The 16653-nt window shown below is 65.4% G+C and overlaps 2 protein-coding genes across 2 annotated transcripts; both read right to left on the reverse strand.

The window, feature by feature from the left end:
• Positions 1-280: 280 nt before the first annotated feature.
• Positions 281-1760, reverse strand: TOR4A (torsin family 4 member A; the record flags this gene model as incomplete). Its single annotated transcript, XM_079706643.1, has 1 exon — positions 281-1760. The coding sequence occupies one exon, from the start codon at positions 1758-1760 to the stop codon at positions 510-512; it is 1251 nt and encodes a 416-aa protein (XP_079562769.1). The 3' UTR covers positions 281-509.
• Positions 1761-5562: 3802 nt separating this feature from the next.
• NELFB (negative elongation factor complex member B) lies at positions 5563-14838 on the reverse strand. The gene is made up of 12 exons (XM_079706099.1): positions 14708-14838; positions 14426-14525; positions 13845-14075; positions 11726-11911; positions 11044-11156; positions 10354-10456; positions 10067-10162; positions 9754-9896; positions 9574-9680; positions 6883-7024; positions 6666-6774; positions 5563-6458 (listed from the first exon to the last, which is right to left on the reverse strand). Exons 2-12 carry the CDS (start codon positions 14474-14476, stop codon positions 6312-6314), a joined length of 1428 nt encoding a protein of 475 aa, XP_079562225.1. The 5' UTR covers positions 14477-14525; positions 14708-14838; the 3' UTR covers positions 5563-6311.
• Positions 14839-16653: the final 1815 nt, after the last annotated feature.

The raw sequence follows: 16653 nt of genomic DNA on the forward strand, positions 1-16653 counted from the left end.
TGGGATTCTTGCAGTGGCGAAGCATCCAGAACTTTAGGCCCCCGGGATGAGCAGGTATGTGTGGGGGGGAGTGTGTATTCGGCTGCTGCCAGCATCCGAAAGACTCGTGGCCACATGCGGCTCTGCAGGGGACCAGCAGTGTGTCCCTGGGGTCTGCTCACCCTCTCTGCCGTCATCTATTCTCTGTCCCACGGACACAGACCTACCCACTCCTGGGGAGCCAGCCCTGTGGGACATACTGGCGCTGAAGAATGCAGGCTGAATTAAGGACCCAGCAGGTGGCAGACTGGGGCTCTGAAGAGGGTTGGAATTGGCAGAGGAGCTCAGAGCTGACCCAGCCCCACCGGTCCCCCCAGGTCCCAGTGTGAACCGGCGGAGGGCCATGGACAGATTTATTCGGGGCTTAGAGGCCTGGGGCAAATCCACAGGGTCCCCTCCCTCCAACTGCCACTGTCAAACCAACGTCCCGTCGTGCCCGTGGGCGTCCACTGCGCCCGGTGGCGCCTGCGCTACAAGAGGTTCACGGTGGCCACCACCTGCTTGCAGCCAGTGACGGCGAACTCGCGGCCAGCCACGCGGTAGTAGCTGAGCTGCGCGGCCAGGAGCTCGGCGCGGGCCTGCTCCGGGAAGAAGCCCTCCCCGGCCATCTCGTCCCGGAAGCAGTTGACCACGTCCCCCTTGTCCAGCAGCAAGAAGGGCACGATGGCCGCGGCCTGCCACAGCGGGTGCTCGCGGACCAGGAGCGCCCTCAGGCTGGCGCGCAGCTCCTCCTCGGCCTGTGCCGCCACCGCCGCGGCCCCGGCCCCGTGGGCGCCGTCTGCGCGCAGGGCCAGCGCGCGGGACGCGTTCTGCAGCACGAAGCGCGTGACCTCCGCGCCGCCGTTGCCGCTGAGGAGCACGTAGATGGCGTTGTGGAAGTGGTGCGAGCGCTGCGGCTGCAAGAAGCCGTGCAGCTCGTCCAGCAGCGCCGGCGGCAGGAGCTCCACGTCGTCCAGAACCAGGAGCGGGGTCTTCTCCTCCGCCTCGGCCCGCGCCACCACGTCGGCCACGCGCCGCGCCAGCTCCTGGCGGCAGTCCTCCGCGGCGCGCGGCTCGGGGCAGTGGTGCCGCGCGTGGTACTGTAGCACGAGCGCGCCGTCCTCGAGCACCGCGCGGAAGTGGCGCGCCAGCAGGCGGCCCACATGGCTCTTGCCCACGCCGCTGGGCCCGTGCAGCGCCAGGAGCAGCGGGCGGCTGTGCACGTGCGTGGCCAGGTAGTCCCGCAGCAGCGCCACGATGCGCTCCACGGCCGCCGGCTGGCCGAACACGGCACGCTGCAGCGCCTTGTCCAGCCCGTCAAGGTCATAGCGCTGCGCGTTATCGTCCAGGTTCTCGATGGCGTTGAGCACCTGGAAGCCCACGATGGCCATGAGCAACAACAGGCAACGCTGCGCGCGGCTCCGGCGCTCCGCCCGCGGCCGGTACTTGCGCGACGTCTCGGGGTAGAGCACCACACGGCTGCGCCGGCGCTTCTTTCGCGGCGGCCTCGAGGACAGCTCCGCCGGGCCGTCGAAGGTGAAGAACTGCGGCTGGTCCGGGTCCGCGCGCGGCGCCCGGGGCTCGGAGTCCGGCCTCACGGCCGGAGGCGGGAGGCACCGCTTGCGCAGGAGGCGCACACAGCGGCGCAGGCGGACCACGGCGCGCACGGGCGCGATCACGCTCGGGCCGGGGGCGACGGGGTCCGCTGCCGCGGGCTCCGGGCTGGGCTGGCCACGGTCCATGGCGCAGGGGCGGCGCTTGGCATGCAGGTCACCCTCCCTGCAACAGGAAGACGGGGAGGGTCTCCAGACTTCCGCCCGGCCGACTGTGACCCTCCCCCGAGATCTCAGCCCTCCCCCCCCCCCCCCGCGAGGCCCCCCGGAGTGCGGCCCGCTGCCCCGAGGCCAGGGCCTGGTACCGGCCTCGCCCCTCTGACCAGGAAGCGGCTCCCCGCCGGGCCCCAATGCAAATCTCTCGGATCCTCGCATAAACAGCCTCGGGCCTTGAGGAAGTGGCTGCGGGGTGGGGGGGGTGGGGGTGGGGGGCAGGGGCGCATTTTATAGGACGGCCGCCGCCCGGGCTTCCTGGAGGAGGAGTCGGAGTCGGTGCCGACCTGGCGCCAATTAGGGGTGGAGCAGGGTCAAGGCCGGACCCCGCCCCTGACGCTGCTCGACTGCCGGGCGCCTGGGGCCCTCCGGTCCCTAGAGGGGGGCGTGGGAAGCAGAGGCCCAAGCGTCCCCAGAGTTCAGAGATGCCCCTCCCCCACGAACACTTGGTGGTTGGGGGGCGGCCTGGCCGGAACTTCTGCTTTCCAGAATGGGCCCCTGTCCCCAAGTTGAGCCCAGGCCTCCCAGCATCGCTCTAGTGGGCACACTAATGGAGTTGGGGGCAGGGAGCCCCCTAGAGGCGGGTGGGGGTAGGGTGAAAAGAGGGACAGAAAGACAAGACCCGGAGAAGGAGATGAAGCCACTGAGGAGGCAGCTGGAGAAAGGTGGGGTGGGTGCCCCCGGCCCTCCCCACTACCTGCAGCTGCGTCAGCTCAGGCTCTCGCTGGCCCGCCCCCAGCCCCCCAGGGCGGCCCCCCAACCACGCCAGAGGCTGGGGCCTGCGACGCAGGAAGCAGAATGTGCTGGCTTCCTGGCGGGGGTCGGGATGGGGTCAGGAGCCTCACTGGGTCAGCTCAGGCTCAGAGGGGCAGCGACACCTCCTCCGAAGCGGAGGAAGCTCTGGGGAGGTTTCCGCTTCTTTGCAAAGGAAGTGAGTCAGGGGTGTGGAGCGGGCGGGACTCAGGCTGGACGGAGGCACCCGAGGGGGAGGCCGGCTGACTCGCCCAGGTACCGCGGCCGGTTGGTCACCTACCTTAAAGCCCTCCCAGCCCTCCTGACTCAGCCCAGGCCCAGGTCACCCGGTGAGGCCGAGGGCATTGCCTCCCCTGGTCCCACGTGCCTTTGCTCCTCTGCCTGCCCTCCACAGGACCCCCACCTCCCCAGAGACATCTGCGCCTGACCACCCCCTGCCCCCCGCAGGGCCCACAGCGAGGGGGGATAGGCGTGTCCAGGCTGCCGGTTAGGGCGGGCAGGGTTCTCTCCCAGCCGGGGTCCTCCAACCCTCTCCCCTCTTCCCCCCGCCCGAGCCCAACCTGGGTGCTCACAGAGTAGGGCTCGTTTCCTCTTCCTCCCCCTCTTCCACCAGGTCCCGGGCTCCACGGCGCTCCCACCCTCAGCCTCCCCCTTTGTCTTCTCCTGTACCCCGACCTAGAGCCCCCACCCCAGGACAGGGCAGGAAGTTCTAGAATGGGGGAAAAAAACCCACGCATGACTCAGGGCCCTGGTCGGAGGGCAAATTTAGAAAGAACTTGGAGTTGGCAGATGGAGACTCTGGACCCTTCCCCGGCCACCAGTTTCATGTGGCCCCGCCCCTACCCCCGTTCCCATCTCTGTGTAGACTGGCCTGCCTGGATGACCCTCCCCTCTGGAGCGGGTCTGCTAACCAGTAATGCCCCCAGACCAGTCCTGGCCCCGAGCTCAGCCGTGTCCCGCGGGCGCTGGCAGTCCTGAGCCCCCATCCTCCAGCCTCCCTGTCCCTCACCCTCCACACTTCTGCCCACACGGGTCCCTCTGCTGAGCATGCCATCCCTCCCCACTTCCCAGCTTCCCTCCACCTCCCTGCCCACCCTGCATCAGGGAGAAGTCACTCACGGGCTTGGGGGTTCCCATCCTCCCCAGAATACGGGGCTCCTGCCTGTCCATGTGTGTCCGGTGCCCTCTGGCAGGATCACTGAGAAACCACTGCTCCTCCGCTTCCTCCTCTCCAGCTGAGACCCGCTGCCCCTCTCTGTGCTGGGCCAGGTGCTTAGGGACCCCTCGGGCCTCACCCACCATGCGGCCCTTGCCCAGGCCTTCCTGGAAGCAGGACGGAAGGATATCTGTCCAGGTCCCTGCTGGTGCCCCATGGCCCCGGTATGAGGGTGGGGTCCTTTGGGGTCTTCAGGCTTTCTACAGTCTCCCAGCTTCTTCTGACACACAGAACCCCGGGGGACCCTGACAGGCAGACGCCGGAAAAGGTGCACAGGGGTGGGGGCGGGGGCGTTGGCTGGCAGCTGCTTCTGCCAGATGCTGGTCCCAAACCTGCTGGGGTCCAGAGCCCCATCACTGGGTGAGGAGGGGGCCTGTACGTGGGGTGTGGCAGGAGTCAAAAAAGTCGTGCCTCAGAGGGCCTGCCCCCAGCGGGGTCAAGGGTGAGCCTGAGCCCTGCACTAAGGCCCGCCTCCTCTGTACTTTCTCCCCCATCTCCAGGGGTGAAGGGGGCCCCACCTGTCCCTACCCTTTAGGACCAGGCCCACCACGCCCGTATGATGCCCTCCTACCCCTCCCTCCAGCCCGTGCCCCGTCCAGCCCTGTCCAGCCCTGTCCCCAGCCCCGAATTCAGGTCCACATCTTCAACCTGGTCTCTGCAGACCCCTCACCTCGCTGCCCATGCCCGACCCCTCCACCAGCCCAGTGTGGGCTCAGGTTCCCAAACTGCTGGCCTGGAGGTGGGCAGGGCCCGCACCGCACACGTGCTCCCTCCTCCCCAAATTCCCGTGTGGACGCTCCCTTCCTCTGACCAGACCTCCCACCCCCCAGCCTCCCCGCAGCCCTGCCCGGTCCGGCCTCAGGATTCCCGCCTCCCTCGCAGCCCCAGAGGGTCCCTGAGCTCAGCTGCCCCCTCCCGCCGGCCCACCTGGGGCTCTCCGTCGCTGCAGCCCTCACCCCCACCCTGTCCGTCCTTGCAGCTCACGCCCTCCACCTGACGAGCCCCGCCCACCGGGGCCTCTGGTCCCCTGTCCCTTCGTCCGGGCTGAAGGAGCTTGGCCTCGCCGACTGGTCTCTGTCCCCCTTGACCGTGAGCCTCAGGGGGGTCACACGGGCCCCGTGCCTTCCTCATCCTCTCCTTGGGCCCCACCTCTGCCCCATCCTGCCTCCCAGCCCAGGACCCGGCCCCCTGGCCCCCTGGCTCCCAGAGGAAAAGCAGCAGCTGGAAGGGGGTCCGCGCCTCCTCCCTGGGAACGCGCTGCTCCCGCGGGGCCCGCCTGGGCCAGGCGCTGCCCCCTCCCCCACTCAGTGACACCCCAGCCGTCCCCCGAAGCCCCATCCGCTTTTCATCCCTTGTTGCTCCCATCAGCGCACAAACACCGGCTCCTCCCGACCGCTGACGCCCACACCCCAGGGGTTTGCTTCCTCAGTCACCATCTCCACCAGTCCCTCCCCAACACCTGCAGAGCCGCACCTGTCAAGGTCACAGTGACCTCCACACAGCCTGCCCCTCGGCAACATGTCAGCACTGGTGATGGGCACTGAGGCCCACCCAGGGCTGACCGTGTCGAGTCTTTTGGCCCCGGGCGCAGCCAGGCCCAGGCCTCACCATCCACAGCTGCTGTCCCGGACGGGGCTGGGCATCCAGACTGTGCCCACGGAGAAAGGCGCCAGGACAAAGGCGCCAGGAAAGCGCTCGCCAGCCTGCACTGCAACCAACCCTGGGCATGCACAGAAACAGCTCATCTGCTGGATTTACCAAAACGCCTTTTATTTACAAAAGTGAAAGTCCTGCTATGAGCGACAGCAGCCCCTCACGTGGCCGAGCACACTGCGCTGAGGGCCAATCGAGGCGGCAGGGGAGCCTGGGCTTTCCTCCCCCGTGTGCTACACGGGACTGTCAACAGGGGAGGAGCTCCTTGGAGAGCTGGGCTCCACCTGCAGACCCCCGCCCCCAGCAAACTCCTCGATTCTGCCAATCTGGGCACCAACCCTGCCGGCCCGCCCTCTTCCCCTCAGGGCTCGGACCCTGCCCCCCGCCCCTTGGAAAACAGGTGTCCTTTTCCTAATGCCAAGTACTGCCTGTCTGCCTGACAGCAGTGGAAACCCACACGCGAGGAGGAACAAGCAAGCAGCTTTCCACGGCGTGGGAGTGCGAGGGGCCAGGCAGGGGGCAGCAGACCTGCAGCAGGCCTGTGCTCCAGGGAGCCGGCCGGGGGCCACAAGCAGCAGGGACACGGGTCCCATTCACGCAGGAGGCACACACCTCCCAGGACCAAGTTCCAGGGGAGGCTGAGGTGCAGAGCACGGGTGCCCTGCCCACAGGACGGTCCCCGGGGTCTCCGCTCAGCCCACCCCCAGTCCCAGGAACAGTCAGTCCACCTCCAGGAGAGACGGGCTCCTGCTCTCACAGGCACAGAGGAGCCTCTTCCCCTGGCCCACCAGGGCCGCATCCCCACCGGGGGCCCTGCCCACCCCTGAGCAGCCCCAGGCAGAGCCTCAGAGTACAGCCGGGGCGGGCACGCTGGGGAGGGGCAGCTCCAGGGCTGGGGTCTCTGTGGCCTGGGCCGGGCTGGGCTTCCTCCGATCCAGCTGCTCCAGCTTCTCACCGAGCTGGGAATACAGCTCCTTCACTGCCTCTCCACTCTGTGGGGGGAAGCGCGTGGCTTCGGGGCAGGCCCAGAGCGAGTGCACACAGATCCCTCTCCCTTTCCCTCTCTCTGTCTCTCTCTGTCTCTCTCTCTCTCTCTCTCTCTCTCTCACACACACACACACACACACACGCACGCACGCACGCACGCACACAGGCAGGCAGGCCAGCCAGCCTGGGGCGGGGCGGGGGAGGGCACCCACCTGGCCCGTGGGCTCCAGCGCCTTCTGCAGAGCCTCCAGCTTGGACGGGGCCACCCGGTGGTGCAGGTGGAGGAGGAGCCGCAACACGTGCCGCTGCACGTTCTCCTTCCTGGAAGAGGCCGCGCTGGGCTGCAGGCGGCTGCAGAGCCGCCCTCCCACCCCCTCCCCAGCTGTGCCCGGCACCCCCGACCGAGATGTGGACCGAGAGGACGGGCACCTCGGGGAAGCGGTGAGGAGAAAGCCGTCGAAGAGGCTGCTGCAGAAGTCCTCCAGGGCAAACTCGTCCGCCAGCAGCGCCAGGTTGCCCGTGAGCAGGTGCAGGAAGATGTCCCCGAACGCCAGATCGCTGAAGGTCTCCACTGCAAGCACAGCAGGCGTCGCCCAGCTCGCCCGACACCCACCTCCCTGACCCGGGCCTAAGGGCCAGAACCCGGGCCTGGACAGGGGAAGCAGACGGTAGGGGCGGGGCTCCAGGGCAAGGGTGGGGAGGGGACGACAGCCCATCACGGGTGGCTCTGCCCAGCAGCCAAGGGGCTCAGGATGAAGTGGACTCCAGCAGAGGGAAAGCTGAACAGGCCGGTAGCGAGAGGAGACACAGAAGTGCCGAGGGCCGGCCCGGCAGGTCTGCCAGACCACAGGCTCTAGAGGAGAGAGAACGGAGCAAACGGGCCTTCTTTTTTTGAAGCCACGGCCGTCAAACCTCAGAAGAGAGAGATGGCGAGAGTAACTACCAACCGATCGCAGCAGTCACCGGCCAACACCGCCGAGCGCACGCGGGCAGGCACAGCAGCTGAGACAGAAACGCCGACGCAACCCCAGCCACCGAACCCCTAACGCACAGGAGACACGACCCCACTGGACACGCCTGGGGTGCGCCCCTGCTGCACAGCTGACCGGGGGCTCGGCTGGCCTCGCGGCCAGTTTACAGGACACTCGGGCGGGCACACGGTCACTGCACCAAGGGATGCTGCCAGCAAAGTCCCGACCGGGGAACAAACGCCCTGGTTCCCCCAGCAAACCCCACGTAGCCCTACAGACCACAAGACCTGAGAGGCAGCCGGAGAAGCCAGGTGAAGGGAGGCCCTTATTTGACTCCTGACTTGAACAGACCATCCGCACAAAAACGTTATGACAACTGGGGCAACGCGGCCACAGTCGGGGGACCTGGACCCCAACCAACCACGTGCCAAGGTCGTGGGTTTTAAGAGTCTGTCTTCTGTAGAGACACTTGCTGCATTGTGCCAAGCTAGTCTGCCGGGTTTACGTACAGACTGCTGAGCGGACGGGACGGCAGCCGCACGCGGACCCCCGTGCAGGTGGGCGATGGGCACTGGCCTTCACGATCCTGTGCTCTTTACTTGGGTTTCATCAAAAACCCCCACCAATGCAGGGGGCGCGAGTTCATGCCCCAGTCCGGGAAGATCCCACATGCCGCAGAGCAGCTGGGCCTGTGAGCCATGGCCGCTGAGCCTGCGCATCCGGAGCCTGTGCTCCACAACGGGAGAGACCACAACAGTGAGAGGCCCGCGGACCGCAAAAAAAAAACAAAAAAAACCACAACAACAAAAAAAAAAACCCACCAAAAAAAAGTTTAAAAATAAAGAACTTTAGGGCTTCCCTGGTGGTGCAGTGGTTGAGAGTCCGCCTGCCAATGCAGGGGACATGGGTTCGTGCCCCGGTCCGGGAGGATCCCACGTGCCGCGGAGTGGCTGGGCCCGTGAGCCATGGCCGCTGGGCCTGCGCGTCTGGAGCCTGTGCTCCTCAGCGGGAGAGGCCACAGAAGTGAGAGGCCCGCATACCACAAAATAAATAAATAAATAAATAACTTTCTTTTAAAACCACCATCCTTTCTTTCTAGAAGCTACTAGTTACACCAAAGAACGAGATCACTCTCCCTGAACATGATTGAAGCCCTGCACCCCACCCCCCAGGCGGCAGCTCGTGGCTGGGAGACACTGATGCTCCCGCCTTGCGGGACATCCTGTGTCTACAGACACGATTAAACAAGAAAGATACAGAAGTTCAAAAGTGAGCAGAAAGGATGAGGCAAATCCAAGTTCCTTATGACTGTGCTCCTGGAAGCCCCCGAAACAGAGAGACAAGCTGTCGCCCCTGAGATCGCCACGTGCTGACCCAGGAGCCTGTGACCGTGCCACCTGAGGGGCACCGGGCCCCGAGACGGAAGATGGCCCTGCACGCCCCGGGTGGGCCCACGGTGATCACGGGTCCTCAGAAGAGGAAGGCGGGAGGCAGGAGTCAAAGCCAGAGACAGGAGGACGGGAGAAGGTGGACAGATGAACTGGGAAGGGGCCAGGAGCCAAGGACGCGGCTCCTGGAAGCTGGAGGAGACAAGAAGGGGCTTCTCCCTGGAGCCCCAGGAGGAGCCCGCCCTGCCCCCACCTGATTTCAGCCGCGGGAGACTCACTGCAGACTTCCGAGCCCCAGAACCGCAAGGATAAGTTCCTGTTGATCGGTTAGGTGGCGGCTGGCTAGAAACTAATACCCACAATGGGCCGCTTCCTCCACGTGGAAAAGTCGGGAAACAGCACGCACCACTGTCAGACAGTGCAGCGTGAGATCCTCCCCAGGAAGCCGCAATGCCTCCGACGGGACGGGCCAGCAGAGGCCCCGGGCCTGTCGTGCAGCGCGCCGGCCGGGCACTCCCTTACCCTTGAAGGGGTCCACTCAGATCCCTCCCTCGAACCCCAGGCAGAGCAAGGCTCCCAGGGGAAGCGGCCTCTTCACCCCCACGGAGGGGGGGCTCTCTCAATGGTCTGAGGACTTGAGGGGCTCCACGCCTCTCGCCCCTTAGGAAAAGATTAAGGTGGCTCTTCGCAAACGCGGGCTGCGGTGAGAGCCGGGCGTCTGTGAGGGGACACGGCTGGGCCCCGCCGCCCACCTGACTCACCGAGCCCCGGGAGCAGGCGCAGGAGCGCGTTCTTGTTCCTCTGCTTGGTGACGTGCAGCACGTAGTACAGCCCCACCTCGCAGGCCATGCGCTGCTCCTGCAGGAACCTGCGCCCGAGCACTGTCAGCCCCGAGGGGGCCCGAGGCGAAGGCCCTCCCGCCCAGCGCCCACAGCCCGTACTTGGTGAAACTCTCCGGCAGCGTGCTCGGGTATGTGACCGGGGCCTTCTCCTCGGCTGGGAGCTTCTGATCCACGTTGAAGGTGTGGTCGTCCACCACGAAGGACATGAGCGTGGGCAGGAACCTGGTGACCAGCTCCACCTCCTGGGGCAGAGGCCCGAGAGCTGTCCTGCACCGTCCCTGCCCCTTGGCCCCCTTCCTCCGTTCTTCCTCCCGGACGCGGGCCTGGGGCCCGTCCTCCTCCCCACCTCCCCAAACCCCATCCCACAGCCCCTTGAGAAGGCAGCAGGAAGGAGCCCGCCTGACCCCGTTACCATCTTGGGTTCCTTGAAGACCTGGCTGTCAATCATGTCCCATGCCCCCTGGCCCAGCGCCAGCAGCCGCAGCAGCAGGAGGAGATCCGGGCTGTCCTGTAGGGAAACACAGGCCTTGGCTGTGCTCACCTGAGCTTCCCGCCCGGACCGCCAGGGGGTCTGGCTGCACGCGCCCTCCGCCTGGCGGGTGTGTGTGCTCTCCCCAGGCCCGGCTGGGACCTGGGCGACCGGGGTCCACACCCACACATCGCCCAGAAGGCAGCATGCGGCCAGCCGGGCGCACTCACCCTGGGCAGCAGCTCCTGGCCCACCAGCTCCTGCAGGTGCCTGACTGTGCTCAGTGACAAGGTGTTGATGGCGAAGGGATCACACAGGATCATGGACAGGTCCCTGTGAGGACGTGCCCGCGGCGTCAGTGAGGGACGCTCCCGGCCCACCAAGCCACTGACCCAAGGAGATGGCCCTTCCGCATGGACAAAGCCCACCCCGCTCAGGACCGCTTTCCAAAAGCTTGTGGTTCGTAACTTGCCCTTAACTTACTTAACAAACTGAAGAATCAAATAGTTTTTTAAAGAATTAAGGTCCAGTCCTGGTTGAGAACCTGACCCAGACTCCATAAACTCAATCAGGTTCCCACAGAGACAATTCCAGGAATGAGGAGCTGAGACAGGAGGCCAGGCAGAGCCCACCCAGAGAGGGCCCTGCCGGGAGCCAGGTCCCACCACCTCCGGGCGCGGCGGGCCTCTCAGCTCACAGGCAGGCCCCACGTGGCTGCAGCCACCGGAGCCCCAGCCCGGGCGCCCAGCTCGCCTGGGACGGCGACGGCCTCACCCCAGCAGCCGAGCTTCTCAGCCATGGGCACGGGCGCCAACCAGTCCTCCTAAAATGTACTGGAAGAAACAGCCGCTCCCGACTGCGGCCACAGCACGCTCGTCCGGACGCCCGAGGACAGGACCCGGCGCGAGGCCGACCCTCACCCCAGGACCTGCTCCTGCCCCTTCTTCACTCCGTCAAGGAAGCCCTGCAGCTCCCGGGCCCTCTTGCTGTCCACGAAGCGCTCTCGGATGCAAGCGTCCAGGCACCACGTGAACTGCGGGGAGGAGGCATGGTCAGGACCCGGCCAGAGACCGCAGCCTCCAGGCAGCACTCACCGCTGCCTGAGCTTTCTTGAGCCTTGGGTGAACATCGGGACCCCCACCTCGAGTCGCCGAGGCACGGCTTGTCCCCAGGAATGGGACAGCACCAAGGAAATAGGCCCAAGTGCCCACATCCCCACAGGCCAGGTGGTGCAAGAAAGAAGCAAAATGGGCGTTTTGTTCTGAAATGGGCCCCTCCAGGGCCCCCACTGTGCGGGGGGGCAGTGCAGGCTCAGAGCGTGACGCTGCGAAGCCCCTTGGAAGGGACGCCGTCTGGGGCCGCACAGCACCTATGCCAGGACAAGGGCAGTGCAGAAAGCCCTCTTCCTGAACACAGAGCTCGCCAATGAGCAGCCCCCGAGGGCTCTGGGTCAGGCGTCCAGGGGACATCACGGTCCCCCAGCCGGGTGGGCAGAGGTGGCACAGGGGCTAGGGCAGAGCCCACGTGCCTGGACCGCCACATCCAAGGGGAGGGGAAAGAGAAGCTGAGGGGGAGAGCAGTGAGGGCGGGGCGGGCGCCCACCTTGTGGCAGGGGTCCACGGAGCAGATGTCGCCCACGTCCAGGTCATGCAGGGACATGAGCAGCTCGGCGCGCAGCGTGCAGTAGTGCACGTTGCGGGTGCGCAGGAAGAGCGTGCGCAGGAACTGCAGGACCATGTCGTACAGCTTCACGTTGCGGCCCACCATCCGGGTCAGCCTCTGCACCACCTGCTGGGACACCAGGCCGGCCTCGCACACCCCGTGACCCCGTGGGGCTAAGCTTCCTCTCTCACAAAATCAGCTTGTGCTGGGTGGCGACGGTTCTTGTCTTTAAGGCAGCGAACCCATCAGGCCCTGCGGCTCCTCTGAGAGGCCGTCAGCCCGGGTCCCAGACTCCACCAGAGTCGGCGGGCGGGGCAGCCGGTGGCGTGGGGGACTCGGGCCCAGATGAGCATGGGCGGCACCGTCACGCTCAGCCTCTGCTCGAGGCCCTGCTGCAGCCACCCCACTCACGCCTTCTCCCGGTGGCCGCCACCCCCCTCTGCACCCTGCCCCTATTTGGGAGGCTCCTACCAAGGCGGCAGCCAACAGGAGGGGGCCCCGCTTGGGGCACACTGGCTGTAAGGATGCACAGGGCCACCTGGGGTGACAGACACCAAGGCAGCCCAACAGGCTGCACGCAGCGAGTGGGGAGGTCAGCAGGGACGGCAGCCCACCTTAGGGCCCCTGCCGAGGACCCGCCAGCAGGCCGTGGTGCCCCAAAAAGCGGGGCAGGCATAGAGCATCACCCGAGTCTCGGCACCGACGTGCCGGCACCTCTAACACGGAGACAGGCGCGCACTCCAGCCTGACCGCGGCCTGGCCTGCTGGGCACAGACCCACAGCCCCAGGTCCCAACCCGCCCGAGGATGGCGGGGCAACGTGTCACCTGCCACCGCGCTCTCCCTTTACACTGGCAGGACTCCAAGGCGGACCCTTGGCCTGGAGGGGAGAGTGAAGAAGGGGCAGGACCATGGCCCAAGGCCAGGCTCCCCCAAAAGAAAGAGGAGGCAACGCAGGCAGGGCTCCGACACACTTAGCGGCCTGTCCAGGAAGTGGTGCTGCGAGCACCGGCCCAACATCTGAGAGGAAACATTAGGGGAGGCCCTACCTCAGGCCACACACACAAAACCCCAGGTGAGAAGGCTGGCGGTGAAAGAACACAGAGAAACGTCAAACGCGCCTCGGCCAACGTTTGGCCTCTTACCGTCACCTCCCTCCCAGGTTGAGAGGTCATCCTGGAACCAGGCCAGGGACCCCCACCTCACCAGGAAAGGTCAAGTGTCCACGGTGGCCTCCAGCCCCGCCCCCCCCCGCATTGCTCTGTGGCCCCCCGTCTCCACAGCCCTCCTCTACCCCCGGAGCTCTCAGGGACCGAAATGTGACATCTACTGCATAGGGTCTGCCCCACACGAGCCTGCAGTACCCCAGGCAGGTGCCCCAGTACCCCAGGGGTCACTGAAGGGTCCAGGGGCCAGGGCAGTGAGTCAGCACCCTAAAAGCATTTGTTGGGCCTCCCTGGTGGCGCAGTAGTTAAGAATCCGCCTGCCAACGCAGGAGACCCGGGTTCGAGCCCTGGTCCGGGAAGATCCCACACGCCGCGGAGCAACTAAGCCCGTGCGCCACAACTACTGAGCTTGTGCTCTAGAGCCCACGAGCCACAACTATGGAGCCCGTGTGCCACAAATACTGAAGCCTGCGCACCTATAGCCCGTGCTCCCCAACAAGAGAAGCCACGACAATGAGAAGCCTGTGCACAGCGACGAAAAGTAGCCCCGGCTCATCACAACTAGAGAGAGCCTGCGCACAGCAATGAAGACCTAACAGAGCCATAAATAATAAATACATTTATAAAGAAAAAAAAGCGTTTGTTGAACCAAGGAATGAATCAAACAGACAAACAGAGGAAAACTCCCAGGGCTGAAAGAAGACACAGAGAGCTTAGCTGAAGAGGCCGGCCAAGCTGCCGAGCTCAAAGTACGTAGAAAAGACCAAGTAGACCCACACCCAGGCGCAGTGCTGCAATGCCCCTTGCCAGCCCCACATCCGAGCCCAGTCTTCTAGAAGCAGACAAGCCGGGCTTCACGGGGGAGGCCGTGCACATGTCCCCGCCCCGCCTCACCTCGCCCTGGCGCCTGGTCTTGGGGGAGGGGCTGAAGAAGTTGTGCAGGACGGAGAGCTCCGCGCTGAAGAGCGCGCCCTCCTTCTCCACGATGTACTGTTTCAGCAGCGGGGAGACCTCGTCGCCAAAGAGCGCCTGGTTGTCCTGCCAGATCTGCCGCTTAACCTCCACGGCACAGGCCCGGTACAGCTCCTTGTCGGCCATCACCAGCTTCAGCTTCTTCTCAGGAACCTACATGACCCCAGAGGCCACCTGTGAGCAGCACCTGTGCCCCAGGGGTCTCCCTCAAGACAAGCCAACAGGCTTCAGCCCCCCACAGCAGAAGCCACATCCAGCCCAGCCCCAACTGACAGGGGCACCTGTGACTGGCCCCCCAGGCTCTGACGGGGCAGGAGCCCTGCTGCCCACAAACAGCTTTTTCCCAGAAAGGGCGCCACGCTCCAGAGCTTGTGCCAAGCTTCAGTCAATGCGCGGCTCGGCTCAGGGAGAAGCCAGCGTGGAGAACGTGCTCCAGAGCTGCCGTTCCTGAGGCAGGCAGCTCAGGAAACCTCCCCAGGGCAAGCTGGCCCTGAGGATGTTACCTTGGGCAAGTGTTTCATGACGCACATCACCACTGGCTGCAGAGATGGCATCTTCACCAGAGAAAAGCTCTTCTCCAGAAGGTCCTCGAGTTTCTTGTACCTGGAAAGACTCTCAGCACTGAGGGAGCAGCCCAGGACCAAGTCAGAAGCAGCTCCCTGCCTGTCCCCAGACCGGCGGGTGATGTGCACAGGCGGCCCCTTTTTCAGTAGGGATGTGTAGCCACCGGGGCACATTCAGTTTCCGGGCTGGGGAGGGGGCTGCCCATCTCACCGCCCACTTACCTCTCCTCGGCCTTCCCCTCTGTGGCAATGGCTGACACGCGCTCCAGCAGCTTGTCCCGAAGCTCATCAAACACTGACTGGTGGAATTCCAGTCGGGGCGTCCCATGCAGGTCCAAGAAAGGCAAGGCCGACTGCAGGGAGGGCAGCAGCACGCCATTTTCTGTCTAAAGAAGCAGAGCTCGATTTGACTTTTCGGGCGACAAGAGAAACCTCAGCCACAGCCCCGTCTGGCCAGGCACTCCGGATGCCCTGAGTACACAAGGAGGCAGGCACAAGGATGTTCCCAGTCACGCTGGCTGTAACTGCAAAAATTGGAAACCACTCAGATGTCCGTCGACGTAGTCCCAACTCAGGACACTTGGTTCCTCCAGCCCGGGGAACAGACGCAGCGATCGGAAGGGAGAGAAATCTGCCCGCTTTCCCACGCGACCTCGCCCCCCACCGGACTCACACCCAGACGCTCGGCCTCTCCACCCGGCCCCTCCACCCGGCTCCACCTGGAACTGCTCGATGGCTTTGAGCGGCTCAGTGCAGTTGGTCAGCGTCTCCTTCAGGTCCTCGCCGTTGGCCACGCCCAGGTCCTGCAGCCCCGCGAACATGGCCGAGGCCCCGGCCCCAATCCGGCTCGGCGCCCCATCTCCTCCGCGATCCCCGGGCACCGCCGCGCTCGCCGCAGGCCCCGCAGCTGTCCGCTCGCCTGGGCCTCGGGGGCCGCCCGAGCTCCGCTCCCCGGCGCCCTCCAGCTCGGCCAGATTCCGCCCGCAGCGCGGCTCCCCTCGAACCGCAGCCGCCCACTTCCGCCCCGCACAGGAGCCGGGTCCGCCCTCCAACCGGCTCCCCGGAAACGCCAACGCCGCCCCGCAGAGGTTCCCGGGAACTGCGCCGCGGCCCGCGCCTGGCGGAGATGGAGCGCGAAGGCGGTGCCAGGACGACGCACAGGGCGTCAAGGAAGCCCCGCCCCGCCCACCCGGGCCCCGCCCCGCCCACCCGGGCCCCGCCCCGCCCACCCGGGCCCCGCCCCGCCCACCCGGGCCCCGCCCTCCTGCGCGACCCCGCCCAGCCTCGCGGCGCTTGCAGCTGTTTACTGGCAAAGGAGAACAGGGTTGGCGCGGAGGGAGGGCGGAGTGCTGCGGAGCGCCTGGGGGAGGGGGCACCGGTGGAGGGGGATGGAGCACAGGGGGCGGGGTGCCGCGGTCTGCTTCAGGAGATTCATAGCTGCTATTTTAGCCAAGAGCGTTTTAGTAATCATGAAAAATCTTGTTGCTGACCTCACAGCGCCCACCAGGTGCACGACCCTCTCTCATCCTGGAACTTGGTTTCTTCCTTGTCCAACCCGGCGAAGCTCACACCGTAGTGTTGTCGCAAAGACCAAAATCTAAGTGTGGGGACTTCCCTGGTGGCGCAGTGGTTAAGAATCCGCCTGCCAATGCAGGGGACACGGGTTCGAGCCCTGGTCCGGGTAGATCCCACATGCTGCGGAGCAACGAAGCCCATGCGCCATAACTACTGAGCCCTCGGTGCCACAACTACTGAAGCTTGCACGCCTAGAGCCCGTGCTCTGCAACAAGAGAAGCCACCGCAATGAAAAGCCCGCGCACCGCAAAAAAGAGTAGCCCCCCGCTCACCGCAACTAGAGAAAGCCCGTGCGCAGCAACGAAGACCGAACACAACCAAAAGTAAATAAATTTAGAAAAAAACAGAAAACAAAACCAAGTTTGCCTCAAATAGGGAGTGCCTAGCAGAGACCTGGGCACGCAGTGACAGGGTGACAAAGGATGGCTGTCCTCTTGTCACCTTGAGCATCTAGCCCCCTTGCTAACCAAAAGTGTTAGGCCCTCAGGCTGAGGTCCAGCCCAACTCGCTGCAAATGTGAGCCCTGGATTCCATGGTGTCCCTCATCTCTTGCAGTGCAAGTCACTGCCTGCCCGCCACCCTCCGTGGGCTCC

This window comes from Hyperoodon ampullatus (genome assembly GCF_949752795.1).
Source record: "Hyperoodon ampullatus genome assembly, chromosome: 6".
NCBI classification, from domain to species: Eukaryota; Metazoa; Chordata; class Mammalia; order Artiodactyla; family Ziphiidae; genus Hyperoodon; species Hyperoodon ampullatus.

Bases quoted from the DNA above. Each gene is read 5' to 3' on its own strand.
- NELFB (XM_079706099.1), bottom strand. From the start codon at position 14,476: ATGCCATCTCTGCAGCCAGTGGTGATGTGCGTCATGAAACACTTGCCC. The intron at 11,912-13,844 runs GTGAGGCGGGGC...GTGTCCCAGCAG, and splicing joins AGACCAGGCGCCAGGGCGAG to GTGGTGCAGAGGCTGACCCG. The intron at 11,157-11,725 runs GTGGGCGCCCGC...TCCTCCCCGCAG, and splicing joins CCGTGGACCCCTGCCACAAG to TTCACGTGGTGCCTGGACGC.